The sequence below is a fragment of the Sceloporus occidentalis genome, unplaced genomic scaffold (assembly GCF_023333645.1).
Source record: "Sceloporus occidentalis isolate IW3139 unplaced genomic scaffold, rSceOcc1.0.p SCAF_8, whole genome shotgun sequence".
NCBI lineage: Eukaryota > Metazoa > Chordata > Lepidosauria > Squamata > Phrynosomatidae > Sceloporus > Sceloporus occidentalis.
Window position 1 is genome coordinate 9,665,325 of NW_028316988.1, and position 17,125 is coordinate 9,682,449.

Genomic DNA, 17,125 nt, shown 5'->3' on the forward strand with positions numbered 1-17,125 from the left:
TTTTTTTTTTTGGGGGGGGGGATTTGGGAATGCCAGAAGCATTGGGTGCCATTGCCTTGGCAGGAATGGCATCAGAGAGGCACCCTGGAAGCCTTATTCCCGCAGAAGTAACTTCTCCAAGCTCTCTTGCCCAATGCACTCCTAGGAAGTATGGGGCCAGGGCCACTTTCTGCAAGAGTTTGTATACTGTGTATATAATACTGTGTGTGTGTATATATGCACATATACATATATAAAACTGTATTATATATGTGTGTGTGTGTGTGTGTGTGTGTGTATGTAAATAATATATGTTTATATACATAAATATAAAATTGTATATTTTATATATATATATATATATATATATATATATACACACATCACTGTGTATATTATATGTATATGTATGTGTATGTGTGTATATATATATATATATATATTATATGTCTCTCTCTATATATATATATATAACTGTGTGTATATTATTTATATTTATAAATATATGTATAAAATTATATATATAAACTGTGTATATAATATATGTATGTGTATGTGTGTGTACAGTATATATATACAAAATATGTCTCTCTCTATATATATATATATGTATATATATATATATATATATAAACTGTGTGTATATTATATATGTGTGTGTGTGTATATATATATATAATATATATAATAATAATAATAATAATAATAATAATAGGTTTTATTTATATACCGCCCAATCACTGGGAATCCGAGCGGTTTACAATAGAGGGGATAACAGACAGTTCCCTGCCCACAGGCTTACAATCTAAAAGACATGACACAAAAGGAGAAGGGAATGGTGAGGAGAAGGGAATCAGGTCCAGCATTCTTCTCTCCCTCGGAGGCCTGGACCAAGGCAGGTGGACCGGAGGGAGGGCTCTGCTTCTTCAGGCTGGCCCTGATGAGGCTGGGCCAGCCTATTCTGTCCCTATTTTTATTGTTGTTATTATTATTATGGGCCCTTGGTATCTGCTGGGGTTTGGGTCCAGGGTGAAAAACCCCCAATCCTCCATGGTTACCAAAATCACTGGATGTTCAAGTCCCAATATACCCCATAGTATAGTGAAATGGGGCCCCGTACATAAAATGGAGAACTCAAGGTTTGCTTTTGTGGGTTGTATCTGTTTTGGGACTATTTTGGAGCCATGGGAGGGCTGACTGTACTTGGGGGCCAATGCTTTGATAGTGAGTTTCTGCATGGCAGAATGGGGTTGGACCGGAGAGCCCTTTTGGGGTCTCTTCAGACTCTGTTTCCCTTTCCCCTGGCACTAGCTGATGCCAGCAAATGGCAGCCAGACCTCCACAGTCTCCATCTGTCTCTAGCTCAGAAAGGCAGGGAAAGGAACACATCCTTGGCAAAAGGGAAGGCGCATAGGGTGGCCTGGCTAGTGGCCATGCGCTGGGAACCGTTCCAAGGCCTGCCTCCCTGACCCTTGGCCAATATGGCATTTCGGCCATCTGTCCCTGGCCAAGGCATTCTCACAAGAGTGCGGCTATGTCAGGATAGAAATCGGAGTGTCACTCTGAAGTGAAGGCATCTGGTGTGTTTGGTTTAATAAAATGCATTCACGTATTGATTATGTTTTATTAACCAAGCGGGGCTTCGAGTCTCTTTTGAGGCCACAAAACCCTGCCGTGCCAACCCTCGCATGAAGCCCCGGCGACTGATATATTTTGCCAAGGCAGGATTTCCAAGCTCAGGATAACAGGGAGGAGAGTTGGTGGCTGCTGGGAATTGTAGTCCAGACAGCCTTTCCCAGGGTCTGGGTAGAAGGGGATTATGGGTCCTTTTGGGAAGTTCAAGCCCCATAATCCACTCCTACCCAGATTCTGTTTGGACTACACCTCCCAGCATCCACCAACTACCCTGATCTTTGAAATCCTGCCTTGGGGGAGACTATTACTCCTAGAACCCTCTGCCTTGGGGGAGACTATGGCTATGACTCCCAGAATAACCCCCCCTTGTAAAACAGTCAAGGGACTTCAACACCCAGCATCCCCCCCAAAACCGTCCCACCCTGAGCCTTGAAAGGCAACCTTTGAGGGAGAGGGGGAACTATAAACCCTAGATTCCTAGTGCTAGGCTTGCCTTTCAAAGATTGCAAGTCCCAGCATCCCCCAGAGAGCCCTTTGCCTCTCTAAGAGCCTGGGGAGGGTGACTGTCCTGCCTACAACTCCCAGGAGCCTCTGCGCGCCCCTGTGGTGACGTATGTGGGCCCTGAGCCAATCGCTGAGCAGGAGGCGGGGGTGGGCGTGGCCTGCGCGCGTGGAGGCCCCGCCCCTGCTGCTCCATCCTGGACGATCAGCATCAGTCCGTTGCTCCTCCGCTCTCTCGGTCTCCGTCTCCTTAGCCATGCAGCCAGCAGCAGGCCCCGCCGGAGGGGAGGCAGCCCCGGCCCCGCCGCCCCTGACCTCCTCCTCCTCCTCCTTCTCTCCAGGGCCGGCCAACATCCAGGTCAGCCGGTAAGGCGGAGGGGCCTCTGGGCATGGGCAGAGGGCCAGGGAGGGGCTCCTGCTCCTGCAGGGAATGGGACACAATGGAGCAATGGGGGCAAGTCATAGGAAAAGGGATCCCAGGTGCTCCATTCTTCCCAGGTGAAGAAAAGAAGGTTAAAGGGGGTATGAGAGAGCCCTGTCTAAGTATTGGAAAGGATCCAGGAGCAAACTTGTTTTCTGCTCCTCCAGAGAAGAGAACACAGAGCAATGGGTGCAGTCTTACAGGAAAAGAGATCCCAGGTTCTTCATTCTTCCAGGCAAAGAAGAGACAGTTAAAAGGTGATATGATAGAGCCCTGTTTCAGTATTTGGAAAGACTGAGGATGGAGCAAGCTTGTTTTCTGCTCCTCCAGAGAATAGGACCCAAAGCAATGGATGCAAGTTATAGGAAAGGGATCCCAGATTCTTCATTCTTCCCAAGTGAAGAACGTAAGGTTAAAAGGGGGTATGAGAGAGCCCTGTCTAAGCATTGGAAGAAGTGTCATGTTGAGGATGGAGCAGGCCTTTTTTCCCTGTTTCAGTATTTGGAAAGACTGAGGATGGAGCAAGCTTGTTTTCTGCTCCTCCAGAGAAGAGAACACAGAGCAATGGGTTCAGTCTTACAGGAAAAGAGATCCCAGGTTCTTCATTCTTCCCAGATGAAGAAGAGACAGTTAAGAGGTGATATAATGCAGCCCTGTCTTAAGCATTTGAAATAAAAGCAACAACGGAGAAGCAATTACGCAAAACGTACAGAAAACAATCCAGCGTTCCTTACTTCATTAAACCGTCCTTAATTGTGCTTCTAAGTCACACTCTCTCAGCCTTGGAGGGAGGCAGAGGCAAACTCCAGTCATTCATTTCCCCCCCTTTTAATAGAGAAGCTCATAATAATGTCTGGGTTTCCTTCCACGTGACAATAAGCTTGCATTGATCTCCTCTTTCTCGCGCCTTCGAAGGCCACATTTCCACCAGTCACTCGGCACAATGAGCCTGTGTGGCTGTGCATTGTGTTGTCTATCAGTAGACATTCAGAACGGTTGCAGCCCAAGCAAGGGAGCAACGGCTGCAGTTTTGCCTTCCTTTGATGCATTGGTACCGATAGGCCTGCCAATAATAATGCATGTCTTCTGCTCAGGTTGCTGCGAGTAACCCTCCGGAGTATTTTAACTCGCTTTGCTCCCTCTGCTAATCCGAATCCTCAGGATTGTTCTTGGTTCGGGGCTCTCCAAGGGTCTGGGTTTTGCAGACTCGGGTGCGAAATCACGGCCTCGGGGAAACGCGCCCAGCATCTTCCTGTGTTTGCTGCGTGCATTTTTCATGCGGAAGGCTGCACAAGCTGGTTTGGATACTTGATAGTGGTTTAAAGTATGAGCCAACGTCCTTTCCAATGAATGGAGAACTTATCATGGGCAGGATTAGCTCAGAGGAGGCTTGCCATGGCTTTCTCTTGAGGCTGAGACAGTGTGACTTGGTTTCCAGAGGACTCAAACCCTGGTCTCCAGAGTCAAACCAGAATGCCGCACTTGGGCTGCATCCACATTGGAGAAATAACCCACTTGGACACCGCTTTAACTGCTCCGCTGGGGTGTCCCAACAAACTCCCATGCCCAGAGGTCCCTAGCCTTGAGCCATTAGTAGTATTGTTGTTATGACTCCAGCATGGATGCAGCCTGAGTTGCAGTCTGTTTGCTGACTTCTTTTAACTCATTGCCTTGTGGCTTCCAATGTTTTGGGCTCTTTCTTGCAAGGCAGCGGAGGAGGCCCTCCTCGACGCCTGGAAATAAGTCTAATTAATAAGTCATTGCCTGCAGTGGCTGCAAATATCAAGCTTGTTTGCTTTCCTGCCTTCATAACCTGTTGTGTAACAAAAGGCTCCTCCGGGGAAAGCTTGCAACAAGAAATAATACATTTTTAACAAATTCAGCAACGGTGGAGGAAACGGGAAAAGCACGGAATGGGATCAATGACACGTTCCAGATCTGAAAGGGCTCCGAAGCTAAAGCATAGTAAAAGGCTGTCGGAGGAAGGGAACGTTTCGGGCGGAGAGGAGAAATGGGCTCCTTTTATGAACTTATTACATAATCGTAGCACAGTCAGCCCTCCATACATGCCTCGAATCCCACGGAGCCAAGCTTCCGCGGCTTGAAAATAGATATACAGTAGAGTCTCGTTAACCCGACCTTCGTTGATCCGACGTCGGACTGGTCGGTAGGCATGACTTTGAGCCCTGACCACGCCCCCAGCATCAGGTCCCAAGCGAGGCCACAGGCGCGGAGCACCAGGCGGCAGCGGCCCCGAGCGCCACTCCCGCCAGGCCGCAGGTGCAGAGGCGGCAGCGGCCCCGAGCGCCACCCCCACCAGGCCGCAGGTGCGGAGGCGGCAGCGGCCCCGAACGCCACCCCCACCAGGCCGCAGGTGCGGAGGCGGCGGCGGCCCCGAACGCCACCCCCACCAGGCCGCAGGTGCGGAGGCGGCGGCGGCCCCGAACGCCACCCCCACCAGGCCGCAGGTGCGGAGGCGGCGGCGGCCCCGAACGCCACCCCCACCAGGCCGCAGGTGCGGAGGCGGCGGCGGCCCCGAACGCCACCCCCACCAGGCCGCAGGTGCGGAGGCGGCGGCGGCCCCGAACGCCACCCCCACCAGGCCGCAGGTGCGGAGGCGGTGGCGGCCCCGAGCGCCACCCCCGCCAGGCCACAGGCCCCGACCGTCATAGTGATTCAAGGCTTTTCATAGTGATTGCTAGGCTTTTCCTGTGACCCTCCAGATTATCCAACTTTTTCGACTGTCCGACCTATGGGACCGCCAGTTTACATCGGATAATCGAGACTCTACTGTATTTAAAAATATGAATTCCCAAAATGGTTATGCCCTTTTGTATAAGGGACGCTGTTTGACTAGGCCAGTGATGGTGAACCTCTTACAGACCGAGTGCCCAAACTGCAACCCAGATCCCACTTATTTATTGCAAAGTGCCGCGTCCCTCTGGCTTTCTAGTAAGAAACTCTGGCAAACTCTGTGTAAGGGCGACAGCATGTGTGCCCACAGAGAGGGCCCTGAGTGCCACCTCTGGCACGCGTGCCACAGGTTCGCCATCACTGGACTAGGCCATTGGATTGAATGGGACTTGAGCATCCTGTAAGTCACACTCTCTCAGCCTCAAAGGCAAGCGCCCCCCCCCCCCCGAACAAATCTTGCCAAGAAAATAGGATCAGAAATGGCTGGAAGGCATATAACAACAGCATACCCTTTCTCTTGTATCAGGGCTCAAACCGGCAGAATAGCCTGTTACGGCCGTTGCATTTAAAGTCTCACGTTGTCCAGATTCAAAGGAATTTGCATTAAGGTCTTCTGCCCAGAGCAAACACCCGCTAATGGATGTTTGTTGTGGGCATTGCAAAATTTCCAGACAACCGTCCCAATTAAAAGGGGGGAAATAGGAAAGGTATCAGGCCTCACCTGGGCATCGTCTTCCATACCTGGGCAGTCTCTGATCCAGAGAGGAGCGATGCTGAAGGCATGGAGGCAGTTCGGAGCAAAGCTCTTTCAGGTGAAACCTGGCCTCAGGAGGTAAAGGCTGCATCCCAAACATCTTTATCTAGAAAGTGGTTTTGGTTCTCTCTCTGTGTGGGTTTGGTGTTGGTATAATTTTCATTTTGGGCTTGGGCATTTGGCCATGCCTTCTTTAGCCATCCCAAGTGGGCAAACCTGTACTTCTTGGCACCTTTGCAAAATGGGAATGGGCTTCCAAATTGGGGAGGTGATAAGGATTGAATAAGGAAAGGATTCGGCGTGCCCTAAAGTTTTGGGATAAGTTGGGTTGGAGGTCTTGTCGTGTCAAACCCACATGCCCCAGGAAACCCCAGGATAGGTCTCCTTACGGTCAGCGTAAGTCGGAAACAGCTCATAACACATTTAGAGCCTGGGGCTAACCATTTCCTGCATGCGCACTTTTTTTCGACAGTCGATTTGTAAAACAATACCTCTCTGAATGCAAATTTATTTTCTATGGGTGTGTGTCTGTGTGAAAGAGATGCTTCAGGCTGCGGTTGCTGGACATTTCTGACTTTTCAAAACAGAACTGCCATTATCTGGCTGCGGTTGCTGGACATTTCTGACTTTTCAAAACAGAACTGCCATTATCTGACCGGTCAGATGTTGCCAAATAACGGTGACGTCGAATGTTTAAAGTATTTAGATTTACTGGAAGAAAGGTACTCAGATTACTGGGAAAGGGGTATGACGGGTAAACTAAGGTGAAGCAATAAATTGTATTGTGCCTTCAATGCATTTCTGACTTATGGCAACCCGTGACCGAGTGGGGATTCGAACCCTGGTTTTAAACAGATGGCTACCTGTCACAAGGAATGCTTGGACAGCAGAAGACGGTTGGAGCGGATGGCCCCTGGGGTCTCTTCCATAGAAACTAGTATGATTCTATGGTTCCTGCTGGGAACCAGCAAGGCAGAGGCCTCTTGTGCAGCCTCCGCTCACTAGTTCTGCTGCCTCATTCCTCCTTGCTGTGCAACCCTCTCTTGCACCAGGACGCAAAGTTGTAGGAAGGGAGGCATGGCTGTGTCGGAATTCACCCAGAGCCTGTTTGGGCACCTGCTCCGAATTCGCTGGCCCTTTGCCACCAGAGAACTTTGCCCCAGAGACCCAGCTCTCAGTTCGGATGGCAGGAAGTGAGTCATTCCAGTGGCACACCTGTCTGGGGCTTTGCCCTCTTGCATTTCTCTTCCATTTTGCAGGCAAAGTTGGCTCTGTTCTGGAATAGGATCCTGGGGAGAGGAAGCAACTAGCCCCCCCTGATCACCGCAGGGCCATCACTGCTACAGACTTCTGAGTTTTCATTTCTTTACCTGTGAAGAAAGTTTATCTCCCTTCTCTTCTAGAGAAGGGACAGAGTTTGCAGATGGTGGTGGTGGGCATTGTGGTGGTGGTGTGCCTTCGGGACCCTAAGGCAAACCTATCATGGGTTTTTCTGAGGGTGTGTGACTTTCCCATGGCTGAGCGGTGATTCGAACCCCAGTCTCCAGAGCTATAGCCCAGTGCTCAACCAGGTTGGCTCCTGACCAGGGTTCCAGACTCTGTACTTAGCTGGCAGCGATGGCTGATGTTGATGGCCATGTCAGTGGGGTGGTGAATCCACTCCCGGTTTTCGCCTGAAGTTTAAAGGGAGCCATATAGTGGGCCCTTGGTATCTGCTGGGGTTTGGTCACAGGACCAAAATCTGTGGGTGCTCAGGTCCCGTTCTATGTAACGGCGTAGTAAGGTGGTGCCCAGAAATGGCAAAATCAAGGCTTTTATATATATATTTGCAAACCATGGAGGGCCGGCTGTACAAGGTGTCAGACCTGTTTGAAGGAATTAGGTTCCATATCCTTTAAAATTCAGGCTCAGCCCCAGTTTGGGGTCACATCCGGACCCCAGAAGAAGGCGGGAGACACTGCTGGTGACTCCCTCCTTTTAAAGGTCCCAGGCCTAGGGGTGGCATGGTCTCTTCTCCAGACCCTTGGCTTGCAGACCCCTGTGCCAGGCTGAAGGTTGGCATTTGGGGGTAGGGATGGAGCCAGGCAAAGAGAGTGGTCCTTGGGACCAGACAGGATGCTTAAGCAGATGAATGGGCCTTCTCCTTAGTCCTCTTCTAGGGATGCTTTTTGGCTGTCTGGACGGAGGGACCAAGCCTGCCTCTTGCTTTTGGTCCTTGGTTTCCCTCCCTCCCTCTTTCTTTGCGGTGAGGCAACAGGGTTTCTATGGCAATGGGTCCTTCATCCGTCTCAGCCCCGATTGGCTGCGGAGGCCTCCTTCCTATTTGGGGGGCAAGACCGGAAACCCATTGTCAGAGGGGTGTTGTCGGTGGCCTAGCATGATGTGCCGGGAAGTGGAAAGACCGGTTTGGAAAGCTCACCTGCTGCTTGGCAAGAGAGTCACCTTCATTGTCAGCCGCCTCTTCCATTCCTGAGGATGCCAGCCCGGCTTATCCAGTAAGTCAGACTTCCATGGGGGGCAGTTGGTGGTCCTCTTTGCCCACAGATGCCAGGGGAGAGTGGCAGGAGGAGGAGGAGGGACTGGCACAGAAGGGCACAAGGGCAGGTGTGGACCTGCAAAATGGGCTGTGCCTGGCTTAGCCACGGGTTCCCTTTTGAGCATCTGGGTGAGACGGCAAAGAGTTGGGGTTGCAGGAGTCTCAAAATGGGGGTCCATCCAGTAAGCATCCCACCTGGTCCCAAGGGACACTCTCTTTCCCCGGCTCCATCCCCGTCCCAGGTGCCAGCCTTCATCCTGGCACAGGGAGGTCTGCAAGGCAAAGGGTCTGGAGAAGGGACTGGCAAGCTTCCTTTACAGACATGGAAGAAATGGGTCCTGTAAGGGAAGCTTGTTGCTGCTTTTTCCTCTGCTTTAAATAAGTTTTATGGAGAGAGCCATGGGCCATTTTGGCAGGTGCCAGAGCACATTTTCTGCCCATGGGGTTGCAGAGGTTTTGGGGATGATGGGAAGAAGCTTTGGAAGGAGTCTCTCCATTTGGCTCCTCTCTTTTTCGAGGCGGCTGCTTTCTCCTCGCTTGTCCTTCCTTGTCCTAATCCCGTTTTCTTTCCTAAATCTGGCAGCAGGCTAATCCACAGTTAGGCATTACAGGATTATCAGGTGCCGCTCTTGGGAGTGATCAATTGCAGGGACGGAGGGAACGGAGGTGGGTTGGGTTTAGGATGCCAGTAGTAGCAGGACCTCAAAAATTCCTTTTTTAATACTTCGGTTCCCAGTATCCTCCATCCAGCTGGGAATTTGGGGAAGGACCTAGTTTTAGAACCCACTTCTTCAGAAGCAATATACTATCTATCTATCTATCTATCTATCTATCTATCTATCTATCTATCGCACTGAATAAGTCGACTGAACTCCACGAAAGCTCATGCTAAAATAAAAACCAGTTAGTCATTCAGGGGCTGCTAGATTCCTCCAACTCACTCTCTCCTTTTTGCAACTCATAAAATAATTAAGGATGCCTCTTCCGCAAAGAAGGGACTGGTAGAAGTGATGTTGTTTTTGAAATGCTGGAGAAGGGTGCCACCGCTTTGCCACTTTTCTCTCTTCGGCCTGACCAAGATCTCAGCTGGTTTTATTCTTTTTCCCTCCCCTCCTCGCAGGATCATGCGCCCAGATGACGCCAACATCGCTGGCAATGTCCACGGAGGGACCATCCTGAAAATGATCGAGGAAGCCGGGGCCATCATCAGCACCCGCCATTGCAACACTCAAACCGGGGTACATTGCATGCGCGAGGCCTTTGCGCGTGTGCCAGTGTCACTCTATTGATTCCACTTGGAATATTTTCTCTCTGTGCACATGCATGCGTTTTGCCCAGAGGGTGACAACAAAGCAGATTGCCGTTCTTAATGGATTGCGGTACTTAGCTCAAAATTTCAACTAAGAGTTTTCATTTGTGCATACTTTGGACTGGTAATATTACATCCCTGCGCATCCCTTTCCGGCCTTTACTGACATCCCTTTATCTAGGTCTTTATAATAAAAGCAGTGGAACTGAAACTTAAAAGTGAGAAGATTTGTTTTTCGCTGCTCCATAGGCTAGGGCAGTGGTGGCAAACCTATGGCACGCGTGCCAGAGGTGGCACTCTGAGCCCTCTCTGTGGGCACACATGCTGTCGCCCCAGCACAGAGTTTGCCAGAGTTTCTTATTAGAAAGCCAGAGGGACGTGGCACTTTGCAATAAATAAGTAGGGTCTGGGTTACAGTTTGGACACTCGGTCTGCAAAAGGTTCACCATCACTGGGCTAGGGCCTGAATTAATGTCTTCAAATGCAAGGAAAGAGGTTCCACCGGAGGATTAGGAAGAAATCTCTGATAGCGATTGTGACTGTAATGCTTGTATTTTAGACTCTTTTTGCTATATTGTTTTAAGGCAGTGATTTCCAGGTCTTTTGGACTCCAGAACAAGACAGTGGAGCCTTTTGGGAGCTGAAGTCCAAAACACCTGGAGGACCAGAGCTTGGGAATCACTGTTTTAAGGTACGGCACAAACTGCTTTAGGTCCTGTATGGCAGAAAAGCAGAAGATCAGTTCAATAATAAGATAAGAATTGTTTGAGGGTGGAACGGGGTCCCTTTCGTTGGAAGTTTTGAACAGAGATGAGCTTGGCCACCTCCAAATATGCTTTACCTGCGGATTCTCTTGAACCGTCCAACTCAGTAATCCTGCAAAAGAGATAATACGCTTTGTATCCCAATCCCTGGGTTTTGTTGTTGTTGTGTGCCTTCAAGTCATTTCCAACTTACTCCAACCTTAAGGCGAACCAAATCTGCATGCATTTGTATGTGCTTTGTCAAAATATATTTCTTTCATGAAAGAAAGGTTCCGGTATTATAATGATTCTATTTATTTACAGCTGCTTGCAGCCTTTTGTGTGCGGTTTTCTCCAATCTACTCTTCTTCCACTGTTATACACAAACTGTGTCTGGATTGTACCTTTTTTTAATTATTGTTAAAAGCAATGAACAAATTAAGTCAAGACCAAAGAACACATCAAGAACTGACGACACAAAACAAACATTCAACACAACCAAAGCCCTAAGTTGTGCTTAGCCACAAGATGGCAGTGTTGGATAAATTCGAGGGAAATGAAGAATTGCTGGATCACGGTGAGTGGATCACTGTGAGTGGATCACCAGCCACTCACCCCTTCGTGGCCATGTTTTGGCTGGGAAGTAATCTGCTGGAAACCTTGCAGGTATTCCCGATCGGAAAGCCAGCCAAGGGTAGTGGTGTGAGCATTGGACCACAACTCTGGAGACCAGGCTTCGAATCCTTGCCCAGGCATGGAAACACATTGGGTCACCTTGGGCAAGAACTGCATTCTCTCGGCCTCAGAATGCAAGATTGCATTCTCTCAGCTTTAGAGGAAGCAAAGACAAGGTGAAGTCAAAGGCTTTCATGGCCAGCATCCATACTTTTTTGGTGGGTTTTGGGGGCTCTGCGGCCATGTTCTAGAAGAGTTTATTCCTGATGTTTCGCCAGCATCCGTGGCTGGCATCTTCGGAGAATGCTGGCACGGAAGAGAGTGGGGTACATATATACACACAAACAAACATACATATATATACACACACCTCCCTACCCAGGGTCACACATTTTAACGCGATTGTGCTATATACACACGCACACACACAGTTATATATACCCAACTCTCTTCCATGCCAGCCTTCTCTGAAGATGCCAGCCACAGATGCTGGCGAAACGTTAGGAATAAACCTTTCTAGAACATGGCTACATAGTCCAAAAACCCCACAAAAATACTAAAGGGTCTGCTGAACATATCTTGATCAAGAGAACCCCATGGTAGGTCATCTAATCGGAAACGACTTGAAGGCACCCAGGAACAACAGTCCCCTGCAGTAGGCTTTGCCTCTCCGGTTATAGCGTTGCGTCACCAAACGGCGTCCTTTTGCGTTCCCCCGCAGGAGCGATGCGTGGCTGCCTTGGCCCGGGTGGAGCGCACTGATTTCCTTTCGCCGATGTGCATCGGGGATGTGGCCCACGTCAGCGCCGAGATCACTTACACATCGAAGCACTCCGTAGAGGTCCAGGTGAATGTCGAGTCCGAAAACATCCTCACAGGTAAGCCCTGAAAAGCTTTTTTTTTCCGGTGGGGCGTTGGCGTTGGGAGGATATCTGGAGAATTGTTGATTTCTTTTTAAACGCAAGATAACCCCACGTCTGTATGTGACCTAGTGCTTAGATTTCTGGGTTGCAAGGATTTAAGGAAACTCAGCATCCTTGCATGGAAGAAAGCCCTGTCTCTCCCATCCTTCCTCTTGCCTTTAAGAGGCCTCCAAGACCTCCATCCTGAGAGTCAATGTACCAATTTGTGGTGTCTTCTGAGGGCATCCCAGGAGCGTTTTTGTTTCAGACGCTGTTGGCTCAGTCCAGCATCCTCCTTCTAGGAGTCGTATCGTCCAGGAGTGGAAAGCTTGAATATAGGATCACGGTACCTTAAAGTTGGAAGGGACCATGAGGACAATCTAGTCCATGCAGGAATACACAACCACAGCACTCCTGACAGATGGACACTGTTTAAAGATCTCCAAAGAAGAAGAGCCCATCATCCCCCAAGGCAGTGTGTTCCACTTAGGTCTTACGCTCAAGAGGTTCTTCCTAATGTTTAGGTGGGATCTCTTATTTAAATCCATTGGTTTGTGTCCCAGTCTATAGGGCAGCAGAAAACAAGCTGGCTCCATCTTCTACATGGAGCATCCTTTCGGATATTTAAATGCGGCTATCGTGTTTCCCCTGAGCCTTAGAATCATAGAATCACTGAGTTGGAAGAGACCGCAAGGGCCATCCAGTCCAACCCCATTCTGCCATGCAGGAAATCCAAATCAAAGCATCCCCGACAGATGGCCATCCAGCCTCTGCTTAAAGACCTCCAAGTTAAACTTTCCAAGTTTAAACATACTCAGCTCACTCAGCCACTCCTCATAAGGCTTGGTGTCCAGACCTTTGGCCATCTTGGTCACCTTCCTCTGGATACTCATCAATATCTTTTTTGAACTATGGACACAGCGTTCCCCCAGGTGAGGTTATGGCCAAGGCATAATAGAGATATTCTGCACCATTACCTCCCTTAATTGGGCCCTTAGGCTCCTGTTGATGCAGCCTAGAATTGCATTGGTCTTTTTGGCCGCCATCTCACACCGTTGACTCATTCAAAGATATGGCCATGTTAGTCTGTAGAATCAGTACGCAGAGAGATCAGGTGGCACCTTTGAGACTCACTGAAAGAAAGAAGTTGGCTGTCCGGGATTGCTGCCTGTAATCTCTGACTTATGCTGATAACCAAGCCTGCAGCCAACATGTGCAGGCAAAACAAACCTTGTGGAGAAGCAGTCAAAGAGCAAGCCGAGGAAACAAGCCAATGTCGGGGTTGCAGAAAGTCAAGCGTGCCGAAAAACGAGCCAAAGTCAGGAAGCCAGAAAGCAGCGTGGTCAAAACAGTCCAAGGTCACAATAGCCAAGAGATAACAAAGGTCCGGTCCGAGGTCAAGATAACAAGGTAGCAAGGTAACAAGATGTCAGGAGCTAGAGCAACAGCAATCACACCAAGGGCTCATGCAATAAACTCTAGCAACAAACTCAAGCCTCTCTCCCACTTAAATCAGGGAAGCTCTCCCTCGAGCCACCTGAGGCTGGTTTGCTGATTGTCTTTCTGCAATCCTCCTGGATCTGCGCCTGCAAGCACTCTCGGCCCTTCTCTCTTGATAAGAAGGCACTTGCAGGCACGCCTCGTCTCCCGAATCACCACTAGGCTGTGGCACCATAGAAGGCCTTTCCTCAGCACTAGGACCTGGTTGGACCTCCTGCTCTGGGGCTGGGGAAGCACAGCTGGGACCTGGCAGAGCAGAACTAACACCTGGCGTAGCCTCAATCAGCCCTTGCTCTGGAGGAGGCTCATCCTCCTCCTCATCCTCTGAGAGCTCATCTTGGCTGGCCATGACATCAGCAGCATGAGCTTTCATAGTGAGGAAGTAGACTTCAGTCAGTGGAGTTTATCACATGAAATAGATCAGGGGGTCATCCCATAAGTATCCCAGAAAAATGGCATCATTACGCAAACCGATTTCACATGACGTCGCACAAAACCCACCATCAAAGCATTCACAAAGAAGCATTAAGGCGCCTCTTTTTACTTTCGGGATTTCAGCGACAATACGTTTCCGATATCGCTTTATTTGCGCAGTTGTGTGGGATAATCATTCGCACAATTACTCGCCATTTCCGCTTTATTTGCAGGTTGCTTTAAATGTGCTTTAATCTCTCTTTAATGCCGAAATTAACCCAAGTGTGATAAACTCCTAAGCCGAGGCTGTCGTACTTTGGCGATATCATTAGAAGACTAATAATTCCTCAGGTGCTTTTGGTCTCGTGTAATTTTTGGTCTGCTAAGACCTCTAGATCCTTTTTACCCATCGTACCTTCAAGCCAGGTATCGCCCATTGTCTTGTATTTGTGCATGGACCATTTTTATATTTCCCTAGCTCTCACTTGCATTCTTTCCTGAAAGTATAGGTCAGTGATGGCGAACCTATGGCATGCGTGCCAGAGGTGGCACTCAGAGCCCTCTCTGTGGGCACATGTGCCATCACCCCAGCACAGAGTTTGCCAGAGTTTGTTAATAGAAAGCCAGAAGGACATGGCACTTTGCAATAAGTAAGTGGGTTTTGGGTTGCAGTTTGGGCACTCGGCCTCTAAAAGGTTCACCATCACTGGTATGGGTTGTCTCAATGCTGCCCTTGCATGTGTGCGTTTGCACATTGTAACATTGGAAATGATGGGATACAGCTATATGTATAGCCAAGTATTGCGATGAAGGTCAAACAGCATGTTTTAACTGGTCCGAAATAAAGCGCACCCAAGGTTCAAGGCAAGAAGTTTGCCCGGATCTAAAATGGCACTTGGGAATTGAATTCCTTCCTGCAAATACAAGGTCTGGCATGGGATTCTGCATGGACCAAATTAAAAATCAGATAGTTTCCGTTTGCATCCCACTTCCCCTTCTCTCTTTCTCTTGTTTTCTTTTTCGCTCCAAATAATTTGGCACCACATCAAGCGTCTCTTGCAATCCCTTCCCACTAAGTGCGGTTAAGGACTGCTGGGACATTGCACCCGTCGGCGGAAGGACTAGATTTTGTAAAAGCAAAGCAGGTGCCGGAGGAAACCAGATGTCTACGCACGCACGCACACGCACACACACACACCCCTGCGATGCTCTTGGACCGTGTGTGGAAAGATGAGCATGAGTTTCCATGGTTACTCTCGCTTTGAAAGGGAATGCGCAGCTCAAAACTGGGAGCCAAAAGTTCATCCTAATCCGTGACAGACACCGCTGGTTAATGGTTGGGGGGAAACGTCGTAGACCCCAAGAGAATCCCTGTCCGCTGGTTAGTCTTTTTCTTTCCCCCATCCTTGAGGTTATGAATGATGGATCAATATATTTGCTGCAAAACACAGTGAGACTGGAGCTCTTACCCTCCCTGAAATGAACAAAGTGCCCCAAATCTGAATCTAGGAAGGGTCCAGAGGTGCACTCTGGACAACTCTGGCCACTGCATTCAGCCTTCAGTTGCCCTGATGGTCAACGTTTTGACGGTCCATCAGCAGGACGCAAGTTCAGCTGCAGAATCATAGAATCGTAGAGTTGGAAGAGACCCCAAGGGCCATCCAGTCCAACCCCTGCCATGCAGGAAATCCAAATCAAAGCATCCCCGACAGATGGCCATCCAGCCTCTGTTTGAAGACCTCCAAGGAAAGAGACTCCACTACACTCCGAGGGAGTTTGTTCCTCTGTTGGACAGCCCTTACTCTCAGGAAGTTCCTCCTAATGCTGAGCTGGAAACTCTTTTCCTGGAGCTTGCATCCATTGCTCCAGGTCCTAGTCTCTAGAGCATCAGAAAACAAGCTTGCTCCCTCCTCAATATGACCTCCCTTGAAGTATTTAAACAGGGCTATCATGTCACCTCTTAACCTTCTCTTCTCCAGGCTAAACATCCCCAGCTCCCTAAGAAGTCCTTCATGGTTTCCAGACCCTTCACCATTTTGGTTGCCCTCCTTTGGACACATGGCTCCAGTTTCTCAATGTCCTTTTTGAATTGCGTTGGCCAGAACTGGACACAGTATTCCAGGTGGGGCCTGACCAGAGCAGAATAGAGTGGCACTATGACTTCCCTTGATCTAGACACTATACTTCTGTTGATGCAGCCTAAAATCACATTGGCCTTGTTAGCTGCCACATCGCACTGTTGACTCATGTTCAACTTGTGGTCTACATGGACTTCTAGATCCCTTTCACACGTAGTTTCATCCAGTCCAATCCCATTCTGCCATGCAGTAACTCTCAATCAAAGCATACCCATTGACAGATGGCCATCCAGCCATCATGTCTAGCATTCACCTCCAAGACAAGCTGTGTATATTCCAGGGGTGATGTGTAGCCATCTTGGCTAATACCTGTTGGTTGTCCCATCCACCATGGATTTGCTGCATCATCATCATCATCATCATCATCATCATCATCATCATCTAATGTTCACCTTTCCCCCAGGCTGGTGTGCCTCTGCACTGTAGAAATGATGCACCTTGACACCACTTTAAAGTGCTGCAGCTCCATCCTGTGGAATCCTGGGATCTGTAGTCCTGCAAAGTCTTTTTATGCAAAATCCTCAAAGTCTGGACGGCCGAAGGGTGCCCACCTTTGCCCTTTGCCTCCGACCCTCTTCTCAGTATCGAGAGGACTGCGTTTTGCTCTCACCCCTGCTGCCTTCTTCCGCTGTGTTAAAAAATTATCCAAGTTGTTCATGGCGCTTTGACTCAGAGTGGATATGACAGCCCTGCTTTGGGGAATAAGATTTACTGCTTACACCCAGCAAAAACAGAATTAAAAAATCCACCTTGTGACAGGCTGGTTGCCACAGCAACAACCTTAACACACACACACACACACACACACACACACACACACAAAATAAGGGAAGGTTTGTCGCTCAAAGGATGCCATTTGCAAAAGAGCCATTTGCGGGGCAGCTGCAGATTTTGGAATTCTCTGCCTCCCCCCGGCTCTGTTTT

At 49.1% G+C, this 17,125-nt stretch overlaps 1 protein-coding gene across 4 annotated transcripts in view; it reads left to right on the plus strand.

Moving 5' to 3' along the window:
• The first annotated feature begins 2,310 nt into the window (after window positions 1–2,310).
• The window catches only part of ACOT7 (acyl-CoA thioesterase 7), a 31,079-nt gene continuing 16,264 nt past the window's right edge, over window positions 2,311–17,125 (plus strand). For 2 of the 4 annotated variants that reach the window (XM_089534490.1, XM_089534491.1), the window contains exons 1-3: window positions 2,311–2,481; window positions 9,641–9,758; window positions 11,969–12,125. In XM_089534490.1, the coding sequence (XP_089390616.1) occupies window positions 2,372–2,481; window positions 9,641–9,758; window positions 11,969–12,125 (385 nt within the window). In that variant the 5' untranslated portion in view covers window positions 2,311–2,371. Of the gene's footprint in view, window positions 2,482–8,350; window positions 8,480–9,640; window positions 9,759–10,975; window positions 11,150–11,968; window positions 12,126–17,125 lie in introns of those variants that run through there. The other 2 variants (XM_089534492.1, XM_089534493.1) reach the window with 2 other exon arrangements.